This window comes from Carcharodon carcharias, chromosome 2 (genome assembly GCF_017639515.1).
Source record: "Carcharodon carcharias isolate sCarCar2 chromosome 2, sCarCar2.pri, whole genome shotgun sequence".
Classification (NCBI taxonomy): domain Eukaryota; kingdom Metazoa; phylum Chordata; class Chondrichthyes; order Lamniformes; family Lamnidae; genus Carcharodon; species Carcharodon carcharias.
Window position 1 is genome coordinate 6,574,294 of NC_054468.1, and position 22,243 is coordinate 6,596,536.

General features: G+C 44.0%; 1 protein-coding gene across 6 annotated transcripts in view; it reads right to left on the reverse strand.

Annotated features, from left to right (window-relative positions):
* Positions 1–22,243, reverse strand: part of ccdc50a (coiled-coil domain containing 50a) — a 154,722-nt gene that overhangs the window by 83,882 nt on the left and 48,597 nt on the right. For 5 of the 6 annotated variants that reach the window (XR_005945956.1, XM_041212132.1, XM_041212124.1 and 2 more), the window contains exons 3-7: positions 16,538–16,667; positions 13,262–13,352; positions 8,581–8,683; positions 4,905–5,507; positions 1,257–1,381 (exon numbers count right to left, since the gene is read on the reverse strand). Coding sequence is in view for 5 of the 6 variants with exons in the window: in XM_041212132.1 (XP_041068066.1) it covers positions 1,257–1,381; positions 4,905–5,507; positions 8,581–8,683; positions 13,262–13,352; positions 16,538–16,667 (1,052 nt within the window). In the remaining variant the exon portion in view is untranslated. The remainder of the gene's footprint in view (positions 1–1,256; positions 1,382–4,904; positions 5,508–8,580; positions 8,684–13,261; positions 13,353–16,537; positions 16,668–22,243) is intronic. The other variant, XM_041212160.1, reaches the window with a different exon arrangement.

Here is a 22,243-nt window from a genome sequence, read left to right on the forward strand (position 1 = left end):
TTGATACCCTAATGCCTTACAGGCAATTAAGAATGGACACTAGATGCTGGGGTTAGAGGAGAATCTTCAGTTGCCTCCATTGAATTGATTGAGAGAGATGATGCGGGGTTGCTTCAGTGCCGTTAAGAGAGAAACGTTTGCATGTTGCCGTTTGTTTCAGGGGGCACAATTATTACAAAAATTAAAACAAAGTCTGTTTCTAATCTTAGGTCGTGGGCATCGCTGGCAAGGCCAGCATTTGTTGCCCATCCCTAGCTGTCCTTGAACTGAGTGCCTTGCTGGGTCATTTCAGAGGACAGTTAAGAGTCAACCACAATTCCATGGGTCTGGAGTCACACGTAGGCCAGACCGGGTAAGGACTGCAGATTTCCTTCCCGAAAAGATGTGAACCAGATGGGATTTTACAACAAATGACGATAGTTCTGAAGAACAGTCATATGGACTCGAAAGGTTAACTCTGTTTTTCTCTCCACAAATACTGTTAGACCTGCTGAGCTTTTCCAGCATTTTCTGTTTTTGTTTCAGGTTTCCAGCATCCACAGTATTTTGCTTTTATGATAGTTTCATGGTCGCCATTAACGACAGTGGCTTTATATTCCAGATTTCTTATTGAATTGAAGTTCCACCAGCCACCTTGGTGGGATTTGAACCCATTTTCCCCAGAGGAATAGCATGAATCTCTAGATTGGCAGTCAGGTGACATGAACACCACATCAGCAACTCCCCTCAGATTTTAACAGAACCAAAAAAGAAAACATGTGAAACTAAATTTTAACGTTAATGTCTAGTTTTTGGATTTGCGTTTTGGACCAGTACCTTTCATTAGCACAAAATACCACAAAGTGTTTTACAACCAACGATTAACCTTAACATGTAGTCACTGTTGTAATAATGGGAAACAGGGCAGCTAATTGGTGCACAGCAAGATCCCAAAACCAGGAATGAGATAAAACAGCTAATCTGTTTAAAAGAAGATTTGGGGTAAATATTGGCCAGGACACTGGGGAGAACTCTCCTGTTCTGCTGAACAGTGTAATGGGATCTTTATCCTGCTAAGGTAGGCAGACAGGGCCTCAGGCTTAATGCCTCTGACAGTGTAGCATTCCTAGAAAACTGGGGATATTAGTCGAGATATTGTACTGAGTTGAGCGAATGAATGACTGAGCCAAAGCTGACTCTGTTACACAAAGAGCTTTGAGGCATTTAATGTAAGTAGGCATTAAATAAACGGCAAACAAGCAAGTTTATCTACACACCATGATCTCTTCCTCTTGAAGTTTCCGTGCTAGTTCAGCATCTTTCCACTCCAGATCTTTGGCACTCATCCTTGAAATGCCATGCATGGTTTCCTTCACAGCATCATCCATTCTTGGATTCAGCCCTGTTGGAGATGGTTAAAAATTGCCAGTGAGCAGATCATTAGGAAATAAAAACCAGACAGGCCCAGCTCCCCACCCCAAGCAACATTTCCAATGATTTAATCGTCCACCCTGTGGGGGTCTCTTCAGCCACACAGAGTGTCTCTGTGTCTCACACAAACAGCTCAGGTGTGTGCTCTTCTGTAACTGTCTGGGCCTCTGTGGTGCTTCAGTTCCCACCGAGACACAGATTCCACTGCATCAGCTGCTCCAAGCAAATGTGCAGCCACTAGAGCCACAGAAATTTACAGCATTCAAAGAGGTCATTTGCTCCATTAAATGTGGGATGGCTCTTTGCCAGGCAAATTCAAACTTATTGCCACTGCCCCAGTTTTTCCTCAGAGCCCTGTTTCTACTTCTGCTTCAATTATCTATTTAATCTTCCTTTAAAGATGCAGTGATCACTCTGCTTCAACCACTCTGAGGCAAAGCATTCCACATTCCAACAATCCTCCATGTAAAGAGGGTTTTTAACCCTCGATACTCCCAAGTTCTCTCCTCACTCAGTGATAATTTTAAATTGACAGTCTCAAATCAACAGATCCCATCCGGTGTGGAGATCAAAACATTTCACAGATATCAAGATCTATTAAATCTCTTAGTCTTGTCTCTCCAGTGCAAACAGACCCAGTGCCTTGAGGGTTCATGCATAACTGCAGTCAATGGCAAAGTGGGTCTCAAGACCCCCGCTTGTGGCTATGGACATTCCCAAGTTGTGTTGTCGAGGGTGATTGTGAGTGATCAGAAATCGCGCACCAAGAGATGGTGCCTGAAACCCAGGTTTAACGTTTACCCCAGTGGCACTGCCATCCCTGGTGGTTCACACAAAACTCTGTCCTGCGATGGTGAACAATAGGAGGGGGCAATCCCTTCTTGTGATTTTTTTCAATTTGCTCTTGGAAGGTGGCTATCTCTAGTAATGCCACCATATTTATTATCCATCCTTAATTGCCCTGGGGATGCAGTGGTGAGCTGCCTTCTTGAACCACTGCAGCCCCAGGATACAGATGACAACTCCCAAGTGTTCTTTAAAAAGCGCTTTTATGTCCAGCCGAGGGGCAGACAGGTATTAGTTAAACATTTCATCTGAAAGACAGCATCGCTGAGAGTGCGGCACTCCCTCAGTCCTGACCCTCTGACAGTGCGGTGCCCCCTTGTACTACACTGAAGCATAGAGATTGTGCGCTGAGTCTCTGAATTGGGACTTGAACACACGACCTTTTGACTTGGGGGGAAAGTGTTCCATACTCTGAGCCAAGGCTGGCGCTTGTACTACGGACTACCATATGAACAATCGAGTTGAAGTGAATGTGAAGGACACTGATCAGCTATTCAACACTTCGCAAAGTAATAGGAGAAAAAGGATTCACTCCCTTCCACCAGAGGTCTCTAGTGAGCTTCAGAAAACTCAAAGCAGGACAAAGCCAGCAGTTCAGGTCCTTCATTACAATTAACCATTGAAGTGCTGTTCACAAAGATTAATCTTTGTGGTGTTTCTCTATGTGTTCATACCTTTTTGGATTGTGTAAAGGAGCGAAAATCACTAACAAGTTACAACAGGCTTTCTCACCCCCGAGTAAGGCCACCGCAATGAACGCTCCTATTTGCATCCGATCTCTGACCTCGGAGATAGATGCTAGTGTAGGGAAGGGAAAATCAGAAATTAATGAGTGTGTGACAGTAAGGAACTAAGAGTGAACTGGGATTAAGGAATAGACCAAATAAGAGAGATGATTTTCAGAATCCTGAAAGCAGCATGGGAGGAGGTGCAGTGGAGGGATTCAGGGGAGGATTTTGGGGGCTGGAGGTGGGGTTGGCTGTAGTCACTGTTAACGGAAGCTAGAGGATGGGAAAGGTATAGAGCAACATGGAGGGTATGAGCAAGCAGGGAGGTGGAGCTGAGGGAGATCACTGAGGTTAAAGTTGCATGGAACAAGGGGGAGACAACAGTGAGCGGTAACGTCACTGGACTAGTAACTCAGAGGCCCAGGCTAATGCTCTGGGGACACGGGTTCAAATCCCACCGCAGCTGGTGGAAATTAAACACAATTAATAAATCTGGAATTGATAGCTAGTCTCAGTAATGGTGACCCCCCATGAAACTACCATCACATCTTGTAAAAACCCATCCGGTTCACTAATGTCCTTGAGGGAAGGAAATCTGTTGTCCTTAGCTGGTCTGGCCTGCATGTGACTCCAGGACCCACAGCACTGTGGCTGGCTTTTAACAGTTATTGGAAATGGCCGAGCAAGTCACTCAGTTCGAGGGCAGTTAGGGATGGGCAACAAATGCTGGCTTTGCCAGCAATGCCCACATCCCATGAAAGAATAAAGGAAGCAACTGAAACCAAGGATAGTGAAACTGACTTGGAGAAGCACACAGAATAAGTGAGAGTTGGGATGATGGGTATACAGTCCTTTATACACATTCACAATGCTACTGGCCTTGCCCAAGTTGTGATTTATCAGCTGAAGTAGAGGGAGTAAGTGGCTAGGAAGACATAGGAGCTGTTGAGCTTCAGAGGGATAGCTGCTTATATTAGACCCGGCAACAGTAGGGGTAAGTGGTAGGGGTCACAGTGGGAAATGTTGAAGACCACCATTTTGGTTGGGTATACAAATCAAATGGTTAGGGCAAATGATTTGGAATTCCCCAGGTAAGCTCAGAGACTCTCAACTTCACCTCTGGGAGGTCTCAGGGGGGCTGCGTTTTTCTTTGAGAGTTACAACTCCACCCACCACTTCACTCATTTTAACTGATGGAAAATTGAAGGGTGGCAACTGCAGAGTTAAAAATCATAGTCCGTGTGTCAATTGCCCTACAATGCGAGATTTGCTCTGGGGTCATGGGGCATTTACCATATTGACATAAAACTAATTATTGCCCTTTTACCATTTCCTGCACCACCACAACAACCTCACTTCCAAGATGTCAAAGGGGGACTGAAAACACTCATCGGCAATGTTCTCTTCATTTTTTCCTTGTTGTACACAGCCTGTTTGTTGCACTGGGTGGTTCTTTAAGACAGATGCGTTGCCAAGCATGCATCTTAAAGGGAATGCTGGAGATGTGTGCTCTATCTGTTGCACTGCGGGTTACATCCAGACTGCTGCATGGTCATGTACCTTGTGCAGTTTAAAGAGAACATTGCTCTCTGGGTTCTGATACTTCAGCACGATGGCAGCCAATTTCACTGTTATTTTATTAACTTATCAGATTGAGCCAATTAAACTTTTTTTCTCTACTTAAAATGCCCAAAGACCAATCTCAATGCAGCGTTAGCCACAGTTTTACCAGAAGTAATTTATCCTCACCGTGCGTACGGATAAGGGAGGCTGCCCAAGCACAGGATGCAAATCTAGAAAGTCACTTTCCTTCATCAAACTCGTTCTCTTTCTTTTATTTTGAAGTGCTAAGGTGGAGACGCCAGAGGGAAAGTCGCGCATTCTGAATGGAAATATAAACAAAAACCAAAAAGTTGCTACCTTGTTCCTGGCAGAGGTTGCTCTGCTCCCGCAGGCCAGGTGACCGTGAACGTGCTGCTCGTTGCCGTTCCTTCCTCGTAGTCCTATCCTCTTCTCTGTGTTTGCGTTCTCTCCTCAGGATTTCCTCGGGATCGAGGGTGCAAGCCCCCAACGTTTCGGGGCTAAGGTCGTGCGGGGTTCTGTCAACGGGCTTCCAGCAGTGAGCATCACGCTCGGGCAAGTCAAAGCACTCACCCTGAACATCCATCACCTTAGGCCGAGCACCCTGACTGTAGTAGCTGGAGGCAGCCTCCTGGGCTGAGTTCAGGACCGGGGGAGGAGGTCTCCTTGGTGCTTCCTTTTTGCAAGGGTGGCTCTCGAGTTTCTGCCCGTCAGTGTCCGGATAATTATTAACCCACTCAGCTTCTGAACAATGGAACTTCTCACTGGAGCCATGTGCTGCTGGCTCTGTGGCCCAGTCATCAATTGGAGATTTTGAGCTTGGTCCTACTGCAGCTCCTTTCAGTTGACTGTCCCTTTTGTGCCTTAAATCTCTATCTCTATAGGAGTCACTTCCAAGCTTGCTGTTTCTATTATGTTTGTGCACCCTGCTTTTCATGTGATCTGAGTTGCACGTGGACACAATGGGATATGAAAACTGGTTAGCAAATGTTAAACACAAAGTAAAACAAGGAGGAAACTCAAGAGGGACTGAATGTTAAAACATAAACATACGAGACATGCTCACAGAAAGCCATGCGGGTAGATGACAATATCCCATTAAAAACGCCTGCTGTTCATTCCTCCCACAAAACCCAATTCCAGAAATGCACTGGTCATACACAGCACTGCACTGACAGTTGGATGGGATGAGCCCCACAGTAAACATGGTAACATACAGAATGAACAAAGCAACATGCAAGCTGATCAATAATAGCCTGTTACACAAAGCTTTAATCACATTTAGTAGCCAGCTAAATCAGATGGAGAAGAAGAACTAGATTAGCTCACAGACTCCAAATTCCTCAATTTAAATATTTCAAGACTGGGTTATTTAAAGGACAGCACTTAATATCAATGTTAAGGGACATAAGAACAGGAGGAGGCCATTCAGCCCCTTGACCCTGTTCTACCATTCAATTAGATCATGGTTTATAAGTATTCTAATTTCATCCAGCTACTTTGGTTCAATGTCTCTTACCTAGCAAAAATCTATCAATTAGAGATTTTAAATTATGAATTGAGCCTCAGCATCCACAACTTTCTGTAAGAGTTCCACATAGCTACCTTGGCACGAAATTTCTTTCCTGAATATCCTGATTCCGATTATATCCCATTGTCCTAGACTCCCTCACCAACAGAAAGAGAGCCTCTAATTTACCATATAAATTCTTTTCAAAACAGTATAACATCAATCAAAACATTCCTTAATCTTCTATATTCAATCTAAGCCTTGCAGTCCTGGTAACATTCTGGTGAATGGTGCACTCCTTCCAAGGTCAATATAACCTCTGAGGTGAACTCCAGGTGTGGTCTAGTTAGTGCTTTGTACAACTGCAGCCGAATTTCCTTGCCTTTATATTCTATCCCAGTTATAAAATATTTATACTCCTTTTTGATTATTTTATTTAATTTTACTGAACTGGATACATTAAATTTCTTTTATTCGTTCATGGGATGAGGGCGTCGCTGGCTAGACCAGCATTTATTGCCCATCCCTAATTGCCCTTGGCTCAGAGGGCATTTTTCAGAGTCAACCACATTGCTGTGGGTCCTGAGTCACATGTAGGCCAGACCAGGTAAGGCAGATTTCCTTCCCTAACGGACACTAGGACCGGATGGGTTTTGAACAATGGTTTCATGGTCATCATTATACTTTTAATTCTGGATTTTTATTGAAATCGAACCTGGGCCCCCAGAGCATTACCCTGGGTCTCTGGATTACCAGGCCAATGACAATACCTCCCCCTGAATCAGAACTATTAAATCAAGTGCAAGGTGGCTTGGCAAAAGTTACTGGACGCTGACCAGGAACGGGAACCCAGGTATGATTTCCCATTCTTTATCCCTGGGGTCAATCATCCAGCTCCAACTATCAGTAGCTAACTTAGCTCCAAGTGATAATCAAATTGTGAAACTGCCCTGGCTGACCTTGGGCAGTGCATTCACCAATGGGTAGGAGTTGTGGGAGACCATAAGACATAGGAGAAGTAGAGCATTCGGCCCATCAAGTCTGTTCCGCCAATGAGATCATGGCTAACCTGATAATCCTCAACTCCACTTTCCTGCCTTGCCCTTACACCCCTTGGTTCTCTCACTGATTAAAAATCTGTCTATCTCAGCCTTGAATATACTTAATGACCCAGCCTCTACAGCCCTCTGCGGTAAAGAATCCCACAGATTCACTGTGCTGAGAGAAGAAATTCCTCCTCATCTCTGTTTTAAATGGGCACCCTCTTACTCTGAGATTATTCCCTCTGGCCCTAGACTCTCCCAGAAGGGAAAGGAACCTCTCAGCATCTACCATGTCAAGCCCCCTAAGAATTTTATATGTTTCAATAAGGTCACCTCTCATTCTTTTAAACTTCAATTAGCACAAGCCCAACCAACTCAACCTCTCCTCATAAGAAAATCCCTTCACACCCAGCATCAACCTGGTGAACCTTCTCTAGACTGCCTCCAATGCCAGTATATCTTTCCTTAGATAAGGGGACCAAAACTGTTCACAGTATTCTGGGTGTGGCCCAACTAGTGCCTTGTATAGTTTTAGCAAGACTGCCCTATTTTTATATCCCATTCCCTTTGAAATAGAGGTCAACATTCCATTTGCCTGTTGAACTTGTATGTTAGCTTTTGGCTAGATGAACGATTGTGTAACTGTCTCAGGTTTACCAGTGTGTTGACTGTTTACTAAGAAATTCTGGCTGTGTGTGTGCTGTACGGAGAGTGAATGGTTCAGAGTGGGTGTGGGGCCTGCAATCAACTCAAGGTACCAAATGACACAGGGTGAATAAAAATAAGACATGAAGTAACATTCAATACTACAGAAAAGAAAAGACACAAGCAGGATAGAAATGACAAATCAGGAGCACAGATTAGTCAGTGTTATTGACTGGGCAGAAAAATTACTGCATTAAGCATTTTCCGGAAGCTTACGATCATCTGATCTTTGCAGCGAGCGTTGGACTGAACAGCCATCATTTTCTCAATCATTTACTGATTTCCACTGCAGATTCGCCACCAAGCTTGTTATCACTGCCAAAAACTACCACCACCAGGCCAAAAATGCCACAGAGCCACCAACTAGTGAGTACACTCAGAGCCACCAGCCATTCACTCGCAGTGCATAACTATCTTAGTAACAAGCCCACTAACGACTGGTTTCCATGACACTGCCCATATCAAAAAGGTCACCAGAAGACTGTGCTCTCTGAATGAATCCAGCTTATAGTCGTTCTTTTGACAGCTACTTGTAAACAGCTGTAAAGAGTCCCATCCCCATTCAGTTCTCTCAGAAAACAAAACCAAAATCACAGCAGGTCCTGCAGCTGAACACACAGGAAGCTCCAAGTCAGCACGTTGAAGATGCTCCAGTTGGTTGAGTTAAAAGTTCCCTTTAACACAGCGTTTCACCCACAATGGTAATGCCCATCACTGCACTTTACATGAATCACCAGAATGTGTTCTGAAGCATTACCTCCATTTTCTTCAAAGCCAACATCATTTGGCTCATGGCCTATCACTTCCTGCTGTTTCCGTCTTAGTTTCTCTTCCTTCTCCTGGAGTTTCCGAGCAATGGCCTACAAGAAGAAATTTAGAAAGAGACACTTTTAAAGTATGTTCAACATTGGAGAGGTACCGTCAAACGGAACAGAAAATGTTTGCTTCCAGCCTCCCAAACTCACCCACCACCTGTGGAAACCAGGAACGTGTACATGGACAAAGACAGGATCAGGTTCCCCGATCTGACCCCCGAGAAGCCTGGTCAGAGAGGGTTAAACTCAAACACTGCCCAATTGGACAGACAGCAGAAAGTGCCCAACATAAAAGGAACAGTACACTAGCAAAGAATTTCAGTGGATAAATGCACTGCATGGCGATGATGCTAAGCATGAGAGCGAATGCCACAAGTTCAATAATGAGTAAAAGAAAGAAAGTGAATAAACAGAAAGAAACGCCATATCCCAAACAGGAGGAAAGGAACATGCTTGGATGTTGAGTTTGGATAGCATTAGGCTCAGCTGTTACATTTCTCCTGGTAGAGCAATCCAATATTCCAAACCTTATACGTGAAGGCAGGTGGGACCTGTGGATGTAGAACTATAACAAAGTAGTGCCATCAGGGCAGGGGGGGAGAATACTCAAATAGTGCAGGTCGACAAGGTCAGTACAATCTACCTGCCTGCTGCAACTCACAAAGCCTCACTGAAGAACAAGACTCCTGTCAGACTAACCCCCAGTATTTGAGTCACACGCAGACTTACTGAATATAGAAGCAGCAAAATCACTTTACAAAACCTCTTAATCACATCACTGAAAACATGTTAATTTGAAAACCTAATTATATGCTTGATGTTCTGCCACCAGGATGTTCACATCTTTTCTTCTTGACACTTGTAGTACCAACAAATAAAAACCGATCATTTCCAAATGCTCGTGTAACTGGTTACTAGGTAACTGAGCATTAAAGTAATAATGGGGTGTTTACATATTGCGGTGTGAAGTAAATGTTTGGACTTTTTTTTTTATTAATGGAAAGGACTGCTTGCAGGGCTGTGAACAAAAAGTGTTTCCCTGGATAATTATACTTTACAGGCTGCAGATTGCACATTGCTTCTTGAAGCAAGGCTAATGAAGCATTCAACGCTGGGATATAAATGGAAAATGCCTGCAGCATCCAGTAAGTGCTGCCTTCTATTTGACCACCTGAAGCAGTTCTGCCGCTCCCAAGGGCTGACTAACAGCTGAGCCACACAGGACAGTATCATCTCCGGTTAGATCCTCATTCTGTACTGCAGGAACAGTGGGAGTGCTACTTTAGACCACAATGCATGAGGGAAGTGGTTGCTGATGGGGAGGGGGGATTCCGAGGGTAGGCAGCCAATGGGAGGTGGGGTTGTGAAGGAAGGCAATAAATTTTAAAAATAGAACAGATGGCGTGATTGAGTCACTTTTGACATTTCACAGCACAAAATTAGCTTCCCAGCTAATCCATTGTGAAGCAGAAGGCAATCTCAAGGATGAGTTATTTTGGCAACAAACTCTGTTATTCCTTCTACAACTCAGTCAGGCACAGAACCAGATCTCAGGGCCAACTGAACAGGTTAACATCACATTACTAACGACTGTGCTAGATGCTTCAATACAATCTCCACACACCATCTCTGCTGCACCAGAACTGGTGACGCTTCTCTCAGATTTCCAAAATCTACAAGCACAGAGGGCTCTGATCCAATGGTTGCAGGTACAGTAATGTTGCAGCATTCTCTGTACCACATACTCCATCAAATCAGCTCTATTTAGTGGACACCATGAATGATCTGTTCCAACTACAGTCCTGGACCAGGTAGGGATAGCTCCAGGTTCCAAGCATTGAGATGGAAGAGACATTTTGCCCAAACTACTAATTGGATTGGCTCAAAGAGCAATTCAGCAACAGGAAAGGAAGTTAGATTGAATTTCTCTTCATGAAATTGAATAAAGATGAGCAAGGAATAAGTTACTACCGAAGCGAGCAAAGTAAATGGGTTCAAGAGGCCTGTAGGTGTTTCTGGAGAGAGAGCAACTAACACCTAGGAAGTAAATACAGTTGGGACCATAGAGGCTGCCAATAGGGGCCACTGGGTGCATGGGATCAAGATATGTTAAATTCTTCTTCAAGACAAAGAAGCCTCCAATCTCATTTCTGAAGTTAAGTGCCTGAGTACTTGTGCTTACAGCTTTAAGTTGATCATCTGCCAGTAAACTCAAAGCTCTACTGCATAAGAAGATGCTTCGTGGGAAATCAACCGAAGCCCATAGTGTAGGGCATCAGCAAGAGCAAAGGGTTAAACCAAAGAATGTAACAGGATAAATTAGGATTTAGTGATTGCCTGAAGGGAAACTTAGATTTTGAAATGCATTTGATTGTAAGAAGGAGTAAATAATTCCCCATTCTGGGACAGAATGAGTTCCAGTATCAGACAGATTGTTCACCAAACATTACCGCACAATTATGAAAATCTTCCTACCGAATCCATCAAACTCCCCTGGAAATCACCTTCCTCAACTTGATCAGCTATCATAGAACGAGGCTGAATTTTCAACTCTGACAGAAAGGATGATAATGTGTTGATATCAAGTTCCCTTGATAGAAAATGGAAAGAATCTCTCACTAGATGCTCTGATACAAATGTGGAAATGCCCATGTATGCCAATGTCAACAATGAGCTGAGCACAAATAACAACTTCCAACTTCCACTCACTGCTTTAATAATATTTGTTCAGCTTCCAGTTTGAAAATGAGGTGACGTGACAACTTCAGTTGCTCACAGTACAAAACCAGGGCAATTCCAGTCACTGGATGTCAATCTGAAAATGAATAATTAGCAGGCCTATGGGACAGACAAGGAAAGTCAGACTAATTAAATAACACTTCTCAAGAACCAGCACAGGTACAATGGGATAAAAACAAAAAACTCTGGATGCTGGAAATCCAAAACAAAAACAGAATTACCTGGAAAAACTCAGCAGGTCTGGCAGCATCGGCGGAGAAGAAAAGAGTTGAGGACTTGAAACGTCAACTCTTTTCTTCTCCGCCGATACAGGTACAATGGGCCAAATGACCTCCTCCTTTGCTGTGTGATTCTATGGCATCAATCATAAAATGTTTAACTCTCTTCATAGATAGGCAGAATCAAAATGATTTCCTGATAGTTTGTTTGCTAAATGCACTGCCCAGTAACTGTGCAATACTAAACTGGACAGCGCTGGTTATTCCAAAGTCTGTGCCAAGTTAGCTGAGCAAAGTAGAGTGGCAGTGGGGGTACCACTGGCCACAGGTCCCTGGATTAGCAGCAGGAAAACCAGAGAATGGTTAACTGTTGCCAGCAGCTAACCAGCAACTCTTGCTGAAAGGGCAAATGGATATTGGATACACAAAAAGACCAGGCTTAGATATGACATCCAGAATAATTGAATAGCCCACTGACACTCATTGTTCAAGCTTCAAACATGAACAGCCGCTTGGATGAAGTATTGGAAGATTTAATACTAAAAATTAACCACAGTTACGTCACAGAAACAGGCCAATTTGCTCAAGTGATTCATATAGACATTTACCCTCTACGGTGATCTTATTCAAACATATAAATCCTGAGGGGACTTGACAGGGCGGATGCTGAAAAGGACGTTTCCCCTTGTAAAAGAGAGTGGAGCTAGAGGACAGTTTAAAAATGAGTCTTCTATTTAAGACAGAAAGGAGAATTTTTTTCTCTCAGAGAAAATGGTCTGTGGAATTCTCTCCCCTAGAGAGTAGTGGAGGCAAGTTCATTGACTATTTTTTAAGGCCGAGTTAGGTAGATTCTTGACTGACAAGGGGGCCAAGGGTTATGAGTGGTAGACAGGACAGTGGAGTTAAGGCCACAATCACATCAGCCATGATCTTATCAAATGGAGTCGGCGGCTCAAGGGGCTGAATGGCCTGCTCCCAATTTTTGTGTTCTTGCATTTTTGTCTTTATCATGTTTATTCCGACTGTTTTAGGACCAGTCTCACCAACAACTGCAGGAAATGGGTGAGGAATAGAGAAGCAAAGCCAATCACAGTGAGTAAAACAGCTAATCTAAAGGATAGCCTGACTGAGTGTTGCATTAATTGTGGCTGTGCGCACATGCCAATTATTTAAAGTGCAATCATTTATAGCCAGCAGTTTCTGAATGGCACGCTGAAGTAGATTACAGCACGTAACAAAGTAAAGATACGCCTGACTTACAAGCAGCAAATGCTGGAGTGGATTTGATCCATGAATCACTTCGACAACTCTGCTCCTCAAAATTCATCCATCATTTGCAAGCACACACAAAAAGAAAATCAATCGCGAGCTTGCATTTTACCAGGGCTGAAAGCTGGGAATATCTGGCTTTATGAAAAGCAAAAACAGTATTATGTTTGGACTTTAGCAAGAAGAGTTTGCTCAGTGTGAGTCTTATACAGTTTCCTTGTGGTTCAGAAATGTTTCACCTCCCTCATTTTATCGCATTTTGCACGTGTTCAAGTTCCTCATCTTACTGTGTTGTGCTGCATTTTAATTACACTTGCTCATGTCACCGCTCCAGGACACCGTTCAGGCACCAGAATACTGAAGGATGGGAAAATTAGTGCCAACCACCGACTCCTACCTCATCCTTTTCTTCCTGGCGTCGTCTTTTCTCACTTTCCAATGTCAGCTCATCCTGAATTACCTGAGCCATCTGATTGTCACGACGCTCCCTGCAACATTACAAACACTGGTGTCAGCCTGGACATGACAAATCGAGGCAAAGGCGATGACACATAATGATACTCCAGGGTAAATACCATCGGAACTTCAGAAAGCAGAACGCCAGAACAAACTGGGACTTTTAACAGAGAGCTGACCTTTTAAAAGTTCCCTTGTGCCCACAGGGAGAACCCAATGAAGCATGGCTAAAAAGGTTGTTTGATATGCAAGACGGTTGTTGAAACACCATTCCGCTTAACTCCTTACCCCTCAATGCCCCTTAGAAGGAATCCAGCAACCCCACCTCCAGCCTTTTGATTTACTCATTAACATAATTCCTCTGGCTGTCTTGTGCATCAGCTATGGAGATAAAATTAAAAAAAAATACTTTGTATGTCAGTTAATTTTGTGCTGCAAAAGGTACAGTACATTTAGAAATGGAAAGGGTAATTAGACCCAAAAACCCATATCCTTTCAGCACACATATTTAATTCCTCAACTCCATTTCTCTGTCTGCTTCGATGCTCTTACCTGATTACTTACTCTACAACTTGGTCACCCTTTGATTGATTTCCCTTCTTAACTTAAATTACAACTTGTGCCCCATGGGGTTTGAACCTTGCATCTCTTTTTATTCTTTTCACAGGGTGTGGGCCACAGTTGACAAGGCCCAGCATTTATTGCCCATAAATAAATGCCCTTGAGAAAGTGGTAGTGAACTGCTTTCTTGAACTGTAATCCATGTGGTGCAGGTACACCCGACAGTGCTGTTATAAAGAGAAAACCCTCTCAAGAGCAAGTAAGAATGGGCAATAAACACCAGCCTTGCCAGCACTGCACACATCCCAAGAACAAATATTAAAATACCCTTCTCCTGTGATTAGGTGCATAAAATTGCACACAAAGGCTCCAGATGGGAGCTGATCCCTCAAATGGCAACCTTTCACCTTTTATTAATCCAATCCAGGTCAAATAAAGGTTGTAGGACTTGCTCCTCTGCACCGACATTGCCTAACAAAATCAAATCTAACCTCAAAGACATTCCGCACCCCCACTCCTAAAATACACCAACATCACTTACACAAACTTCCCAACACCAGCTGGGTTCCTGCAACTACTCGGAATAAGAATGAAAACATCTCTCTCACGCCTTCTCCTCCTTCCCAGAAACATGATAGGGTCCCCCTTGTCCTCACTTATCACCCCACCAGCCTCCGCATTCAAAGGATCATCCTCCGCCATTTCCGCCAACTCCAGCATGATGCCACCACCAAACACATCTTCCCTTCACCCCCACCGTCGGCATTCCGTAGGGATCGCTCCCTCCGGGACACCCTGGTCCACTCCTCCATCACCCCCTACTCCTCAACCCCCTCCTATGGCACCACCCCATGCCCACGCAAAAGATGCAACACCTGCCCCTTCACTTCCTCTCTCCTCACCGTCCAAGGGCCCAAACACTCCTTTCAAGTGAAGCAGCATTTCACTTGCATTTCCCCCAACTTAGTCTACTGCATTCGTTGCTCCCAATGTGGTCTCCTCTACACTGGAGAGACCAAACGTAAACTGGGCGACCGCTTTGCAGAACACCTGCGGTCTGTCCGCAAGAATGACCCAAACCTCCCTGTCGCTTGCCATTTTAACACTCCACCCTGCTCTCTTGCCCACATGTCTGTCCTTGGCTTGCTGCATTGTTCCCGTGAAGCCCAGCGCAAACTGGAGGAACAGCACCTCATCTTCCGACTAGGCATTTTACAGCCTTCCGGACTGAATATTGAATTCAACAACTTTAGGTCTTGAACTCCCTCCCCCATCCCCACCCCCTTTCTGTTTCCCCCTTCCTTTTTTTTCCAATAACTTATATAGATTTTTCTTTTCCCACCTATTTCCATTATTTGTAAATATTTTAAAATCTTTTATGCTCTCCCCACCCCCACTAGAGCTATACCTTGAGTGCCCTACCATCCATTCTTAATTAGCACATTGGTTTAGATAATATCACCAACTTTAACACCTATGTGTTCTTTTGTTCTATTGTTGTTGACATCTTTTGATGATCTGCTTCTTTCACTGCTTGTTTGTCCCTACAACCACACCCCCCCCTCCACTTCTCTCTCTCTCTCTCTCTGCGCCCCCCCCCCCACACACCTTAAACCAGCTTATATTTCAACTCTTTCTTGGACTCGAACTCAAGTTCTGTCCAAGGGTCATGAGGACTCGAAACGTCAACTATTTTCTTCTCCGCTGATGCTGCCAGACCTGCTGAGTTTTTCCAGGTAATTCTGTTTTTATCTCTGATTACAGTTTGCTGCCCAGAATGTTCCTGCAAGTTCACTAACTCACAACAGGGAGCAGGGAACATGGAGCAGTCACAAATAGGAGGGGAAAAAGATGATGCTAATCAGGTCAGTGAAGGTACTGCCTCTCTTAGCACTCTGGTTCTCCGACAATCTACAGGCTTTTAAAATCCAAACTTGGTCTCGCCAAAACAAAAACAAAAATACCTGGAAAAACTCAGCAGGTCTGGCAGCATCTGCGGAGAGGAACACAGTTAATGTTTCGAGTCCAAATGACCCTTCAACAGAACTAAGTAAAAATAGAAAAGAGATGAAATATAAGCTGGTTTAAGGAGGGTGGGAGGTGGGACAAGTAGAGCTGGATAGAGGGTCAGTGATAGGTGGAGATAACCAAAAGATGTCACAGACAAAAGGACAAAGAGGTGTTGAAGGTGGTGATATTATCTAAGGAATGAGCTAATAAGGGTAGAAAGCAGGACAAGGACTTCGCTCGTCCTGCTTTCTACCCTTATTAGTACATTCCTTTAGATAGCATCACCACCTTCAACACCTCTTTGTCCTTTTGTCTGTCACGTCTTTTGGTTATCTCCACCTATCACTGACCCTCTATCCAGCTCTACTTGTCCCACCCCCCCCTTAAACCTGCTTATATTTCACCTCTCTTCTATTTTTACTTAGTTCTCTTGAAGGGTCTTTCAGACTCAAAACGTTAACTGTGTTCCTCTCCGCAGATGCTGCCAGACCGGCTGAGTTTTTCCAGGTGTTTTTTTTGTTTTGGATTTCCAGCATCTGCAGTTTTTTTGCTTTGATCTTGGTCTCGCCAATCCATTTTTTGATTCATCTCATTCTCAAACCCTTCAGCTAATTTTTATGATGTACAAACACACTCCAGTGCTTACATCTCTCGCTGCTGTTTCTGAAGGCGGACCTGGGCTTTTTTATTCTCCTCCTCTTGCAGCTTCTTAGCCATTTGCAGGTCATTCTGAACCAAACGGTTTCTTTGTACATTGGACGCCAAGTGATGCTCAACTAGAAGAGAGTGGCACAAAATCAGTTAAGCTTACAGCGGAATCCTGTGCCAGAAGCACACGTGCAATGCAACATTCTGGCATAGACACAAAAATAGACTCTTTCCAATTTCGAAACATCACAAACAAGTGTTAACCTTGGTTCACTGGGTAGTGTTCTCTTCTTAGAGTCAGGAGGTTGTGGGTACAAGTCCCAATCCAGAGACTAAAGTCCATAATCCTGCCTGACCCTTCAGCGCAGTGCTGTGGGGTTGCCACGCTGGAGCACCAGCATGGCACAGAGGACCAATGTGATGAGGGGTGCCATGCTGTCCGAGGGCCAGCAGGGTGGGGGCACTGCACGTGGAGGGGGCCATCATTTGTCTTTGCAGTTGGACCGAGCAGCAGCTGTCCTGATGTGCTGGCTAACATTCCTCTCTCAACCAACATGACTAAGAAAGAGGAACTGCTTCTTTATCACCTTGCTGCCTTTTGGATCTTGCTGTGTACAATTGGCTGCTACATTTCTTGACCATACAAGAGCTATATCACTTCAAATGTCCTTCAATGTGAACAAAATGAAAGCAAGAATTAGAGCTTCCATAGCTGCTTTACAATCTCCGGATGTCCCAAAACACATTGCATCCGATGTAATGCTTTTGAACTGGAGTAACCATTGTTATGTATACAAACGTAGCAACAAATTTGCACACAACAAGATTCCACAATTAGTTACGTGATAAATGTCCAGAAAAGCTCTATTAGTGATACTGGTCCAGAAGTGAATGTTGTCCAGGGCAACGGAAGAAATCCTGCTCTTCATTGATTGGGGCTTTGGAATGGTTTTGTCATCTCAATAAATGTAGGGGCCCCAGTTTCTGGTCTCATCTGAACGACAGCACCTCAGATAGTGCAGCACTCCTTCAGTACTGCGCTGGGGTTGGAGCACAGACTAGGTGAAGTACTGGGGATGGTGTTTGAACTCATCCCCCTCAGGCAAGTGCGGTAGTGATAGCTCAAAACTCAATTCCAAACCTTCACATGAAAAGCTTCCTGCCATTTTCCTTCAACAGGTTTACAGCACTGATCCTGTCCTTTCTCAGAGCATTCCTTGAAGCAGTGGTGGATTTACCCTCACTGCATTATTTACAAATCTCCCTCAGTCACTTCCTGTCAACACTGATGAGACCACGTTTTCTTTGGGGGTCCTAGATAGATTTCTGGGTTCGTAATCCAGTGGCCCAGACTAATAACCCAGAGACTGAGAGTTCAAATCCATTCAACGCAGTTTGAGAACTTCAATTCAATTCGAAAAATCCTGGAAATAAAAAGCTGGTATCAGTAAAAGTGACCATGGTTAGATTGTTGCAAAAACTCAACTGGCTGACCAATGTCCTCTAGAGAAAGAAACCTGGCGTCCTTACCCAGTCTGGGTATATATGTGGCTCCAGACCCATATTGAAGTGGTTAACTCTTAACTCATCTGTGAAGCGAGCGCTCAGTGTATTAGTTGTGTTTGAAGAAGTCCCACACTATTTTCTCAGTGATGGGCAATAAATGTCAGTCCTGCCAGTGATTAAATTAATTCTTTACTCTACCACTGGGGCTCATGCTTTCTCCTGTACCACCTCTAGGATTTAAATACAGGGTACTGACCTTTAATAACGCAGAAAATCCAGATAAGTGCTGCACTTGGGCAGGACAAACAAGGCACGGGAATACACGGTGAATGGTAGGGCCCCGGGAGGTACCGAGGATCAGTATGGTGTGCATGTCCACCGGTCCCTTAAGGTAGCGGGACAGGTAGATGAGGTTAAGAAGGCATACGGGATACTTGACAAAAACAAAAATACTGGAAAAACTCAGCAGGTCTGGCAGCATTTGTGGAGAGGAACACAGTTAATGTTTCGAGTCCGTATGACTCTTCAACAGAACTAAGTAAAAATAGAAGAGAGGTGAAATATAAGCAGGTTTAAGGTGGGGTGGGACAAGTAGAGCTGGATAGAGGGCCAGTGATAGGTGGAGATAACCAAAAGATGTCACAGACAAAAGGACAAAGAGGTGTTGAAGGTGGTGATACTATCTAAAGGAATGTGTTAATTAAGTGTAGAAAGCAGGACGAGCAAGGTACAGATAGCCCTAGTGGGGGTGGGGTGGGGTGAAGGAATCGAAAAAGGTTAAAAGGTAGAGATAAAACAATGGATGGAAATACATTTAAAAATAATGGAAGTAGGTGGGAAAAGAAAAATCTATATAAATTATTGGGAAAAAAGGGGGGGTGGAGAATCGGAAAGGGGGTGGGGACGGAAGAGAGAGTTCATGATCTAAAATTGTTGAACTCAACATTCAGTCTGGAAGGCTGTAAAGTGTCTAGTCGGAAGATGAGGTGCTGTTCCTCCAGTTTGCGTTGAGCTTCACTGGAACATTGCAGCAGGCCAAGGACAGACATGTGGGCAAGAGTGCAGGGTGGAGTGTTGAAATGGCAAGTGACAGGGAGGTCTGGGTCATGCTTGCGGACAGACTGAAGGTGTAGAGGAAACCGCATTGGGAGCAAAGAATGCAGTAGACTAAATTGAGGGAAGTGCAAGTGAAATGCTGCTTCACTTGAAAGGAGTGTTTGGACCCTTGGACGGTGTTTACTTCCCCTCTCCTGAACGAGAGGAATGCGCTCTCTCCATTTGGAGAAATCAGTTTTCAGCAGTTTTGAGGACCTCACTTTTTGAAATAATTCCCAGCACAAAATATCACTGTCCTTCTGCCAAGATAATTAAACAATAACTCCCATTGGTGTTTAACATTTATTAACCCCCTCCCAATGCATAATGCCCTCCAGACAACGAGTGCACTGAGACACACAGAGCACACAATTTCAAAAAATAACAGTAAAGTGGTTTAAACCGTTTGTTGCCTGCAAATTTAAAGCAGTCCCACAGGATACAGCAAAGAAAAACTGCTAGACAGTGCAGCAATTCCAATTAATTGCAAATACACTGATCTGTTTGATTCTATATCAAATCCTATAGCTTCGACTATTAATGCACAGAGTGAAACTTAAGAATTTTCTCATTGTCCCTTACGCTCAGGAAGATTTCATAGGCAGGAGCAGCCCCTCCCTCCCACTGACTCATCCATCTGTCATGATTGTGAAGATAAGACACTATTTTTTCCCTCCCAGGTTAGAGATGTTATGGAACTTTCCCCATTTCACACCCCAGGATCACCCTCAAACACTCCCAGGGCAGGTACAGCACGGGGTTAGATACAGAGTAAAACTCCCTCTACATTGTCCCCATCAAACACTCTCAGGGCAGGTACAGCACAGGGTTAGATATAGAGTAAAACTCCCTCTACATTGTCCCCATCAAACACTCTCAGGGCAGGTACAGCACAGGGTTAGATACAGAGTAAAACTCCCTCTATATTGTCCCCATCAAACACTCCCAGGGCAGGTACGGCACAGGGTTAGATACAGAGTAAAACTCCCTCTACATTGCCCCATCAAACACTCATAGATCAGTTACGGCACAGTTTAGATTGAGTAAAGCTCTTTCTGTTCCTGAAATGTGTCAGAGTGCCAATCTCAAAAGAATACTACTTGATGCATTTTTCCATTTCTCACATCAATCTGTTAATTGTACATTCATTATATGCAGGTGATGGGTATTAACAAGGGTTCTGCTCTTCTCTATAGTAAGAGACTAAAGCTATGGTTGTGTGATTAGGAAGTTCATGCTTGTAATGTGTACGCGTGTAAATAAATGCACATAAATCGTAAAAATTGGCTCCAGTTCTATCTTTTACCTCCTGGTTTTCTGGTTTATAACAGCCACCTCACAGACAGGCATCTGGTGGTTATCGGAGGAGACAATTTTGTTCCATGTGTCCAGTGGAAATTAACATGGAAATTGGCAAAGCACATTTCATGTAAGTCTTACAGGGCACTGACAGATCTGAATCTGGGTGTTCTACCTACTGCATTAACCAGGCCATGAAGCAATTGTAAAGCATCACCGCACAAGCCCCTGACAAGGAACTGTAAAGCAAAGCTGCACACTCTGGGTTAAATGGCTGGCCTCTCCTTTACAGTGACAGTTTATTGTACACTGTTCCCCACACAGGTGGCTCTCCAGGTTATCTACAAGACGATAAGCCTCAACTTTTTTTTTAGGTTTTGCTAGTATTTAATTTCAAGATCCACTGCTGCAACTTGTACTTTTTTCTTAAACAGGCAGCTGGTTGTTTCTTTATGGGTCCGGGACTTCCATTCTAACCTGCTGCTCAGCAACACGACTCCCATCAGATTCACACCCAAGTGGGCAGCAGTCAGGCAGTGCTGGGAGTGGAACTTTCTGAATTAGAAACAGAACAACTCGCCAGGTAATAACATTCAGAGTGTGAACTGGTTTGAACCATCTCCTTTCATTTTTAAAGCATTTTCTGAGTTAACAGTTTAGATGTGTTATATTTCAGGCAGGACTAAGGTCAGCTGTTTCTCCTGTTCAATTGTTTGTTACAAAGCCCAGCATCTCTGCAACTCCTGACCCAAAAGCATGTCAGAAACTTGAAACAATGTCCTGTGGAGACTCACTGAGTGTATTTCCCATCCAGCAAGATACTGAGCTGACCAGGAGATGCTGCATTCGACTTCCATCTGTGCTGAGTCACACATAACCAGTCTGACCGTACAGATATTACCTTTCTGATATTTCAGTTCTGACGAAAGGTCTTTGACCCGAAACATTAACTCTGTTTCTCTCTCCATGGATGCTGCCTGACCTGCTGAATATTTCGGAATTTTTTGCTTTTACATAGAGGTATTCCAAATGTTTCCTTGGGCTCAGGAGAGAGGGGGGAAAATGGTTCGTTCTCCCTCAGTGATCCAGACAGGAAACTGTTCTCTCATATTGGACGAGGACGCGATTTTTTTTTTGTAATGTCAACACATCATTACATAGACTGTTAACATTGTCACCAGACTTGTGAAAAGTAAATTGCTACTGGATGAGGTACCAGAGTGAACTAATGGCTGAGAACAGACTAAAACATTTACAGCACAGAAGGCCATTCAGCCCATCATGTTCACGTCAGTCAACAAAGATCTGACTACACTAATTCCATTTTCCAGCGCTTGACCCATAGCCCTGGAGGCGATGTTAACGCAGGTGAATATGTAAAACTTCTTAAATGTTACAAGAGACCTTGACTCAACCACCTTTTCAGGGAGAGTTCCAGACACCCACCATCCTCTGGGTGAAAAAATTTCTCAACTCCCCTCTTAGCCTTCTACCTCTTACCTTAAATCTATGCCCCCTGGTTATTGACCCGTCTACTAATGGAAAAAGTGCCTCCCTATCCACCCTCTCTATGCCCCTCATAATCTTATATACCTCTATCAGGTCCCCTCTCAACCTTCGCTGCTCCAAGGAAAACAACCCCAGCCTATCCAATCTTTCCTCATAGCTCAGACCCTCCAGCCCAGGCAATATCCTGGTAAATCTCCTCTGCACCCTCTCCAGTGCAACCACATCCTTCCTATAACGCGGTGACCAGAACTGCACACAGTACTCTAGTTGTGGCCTAGCCAGCGTTTTATACAGT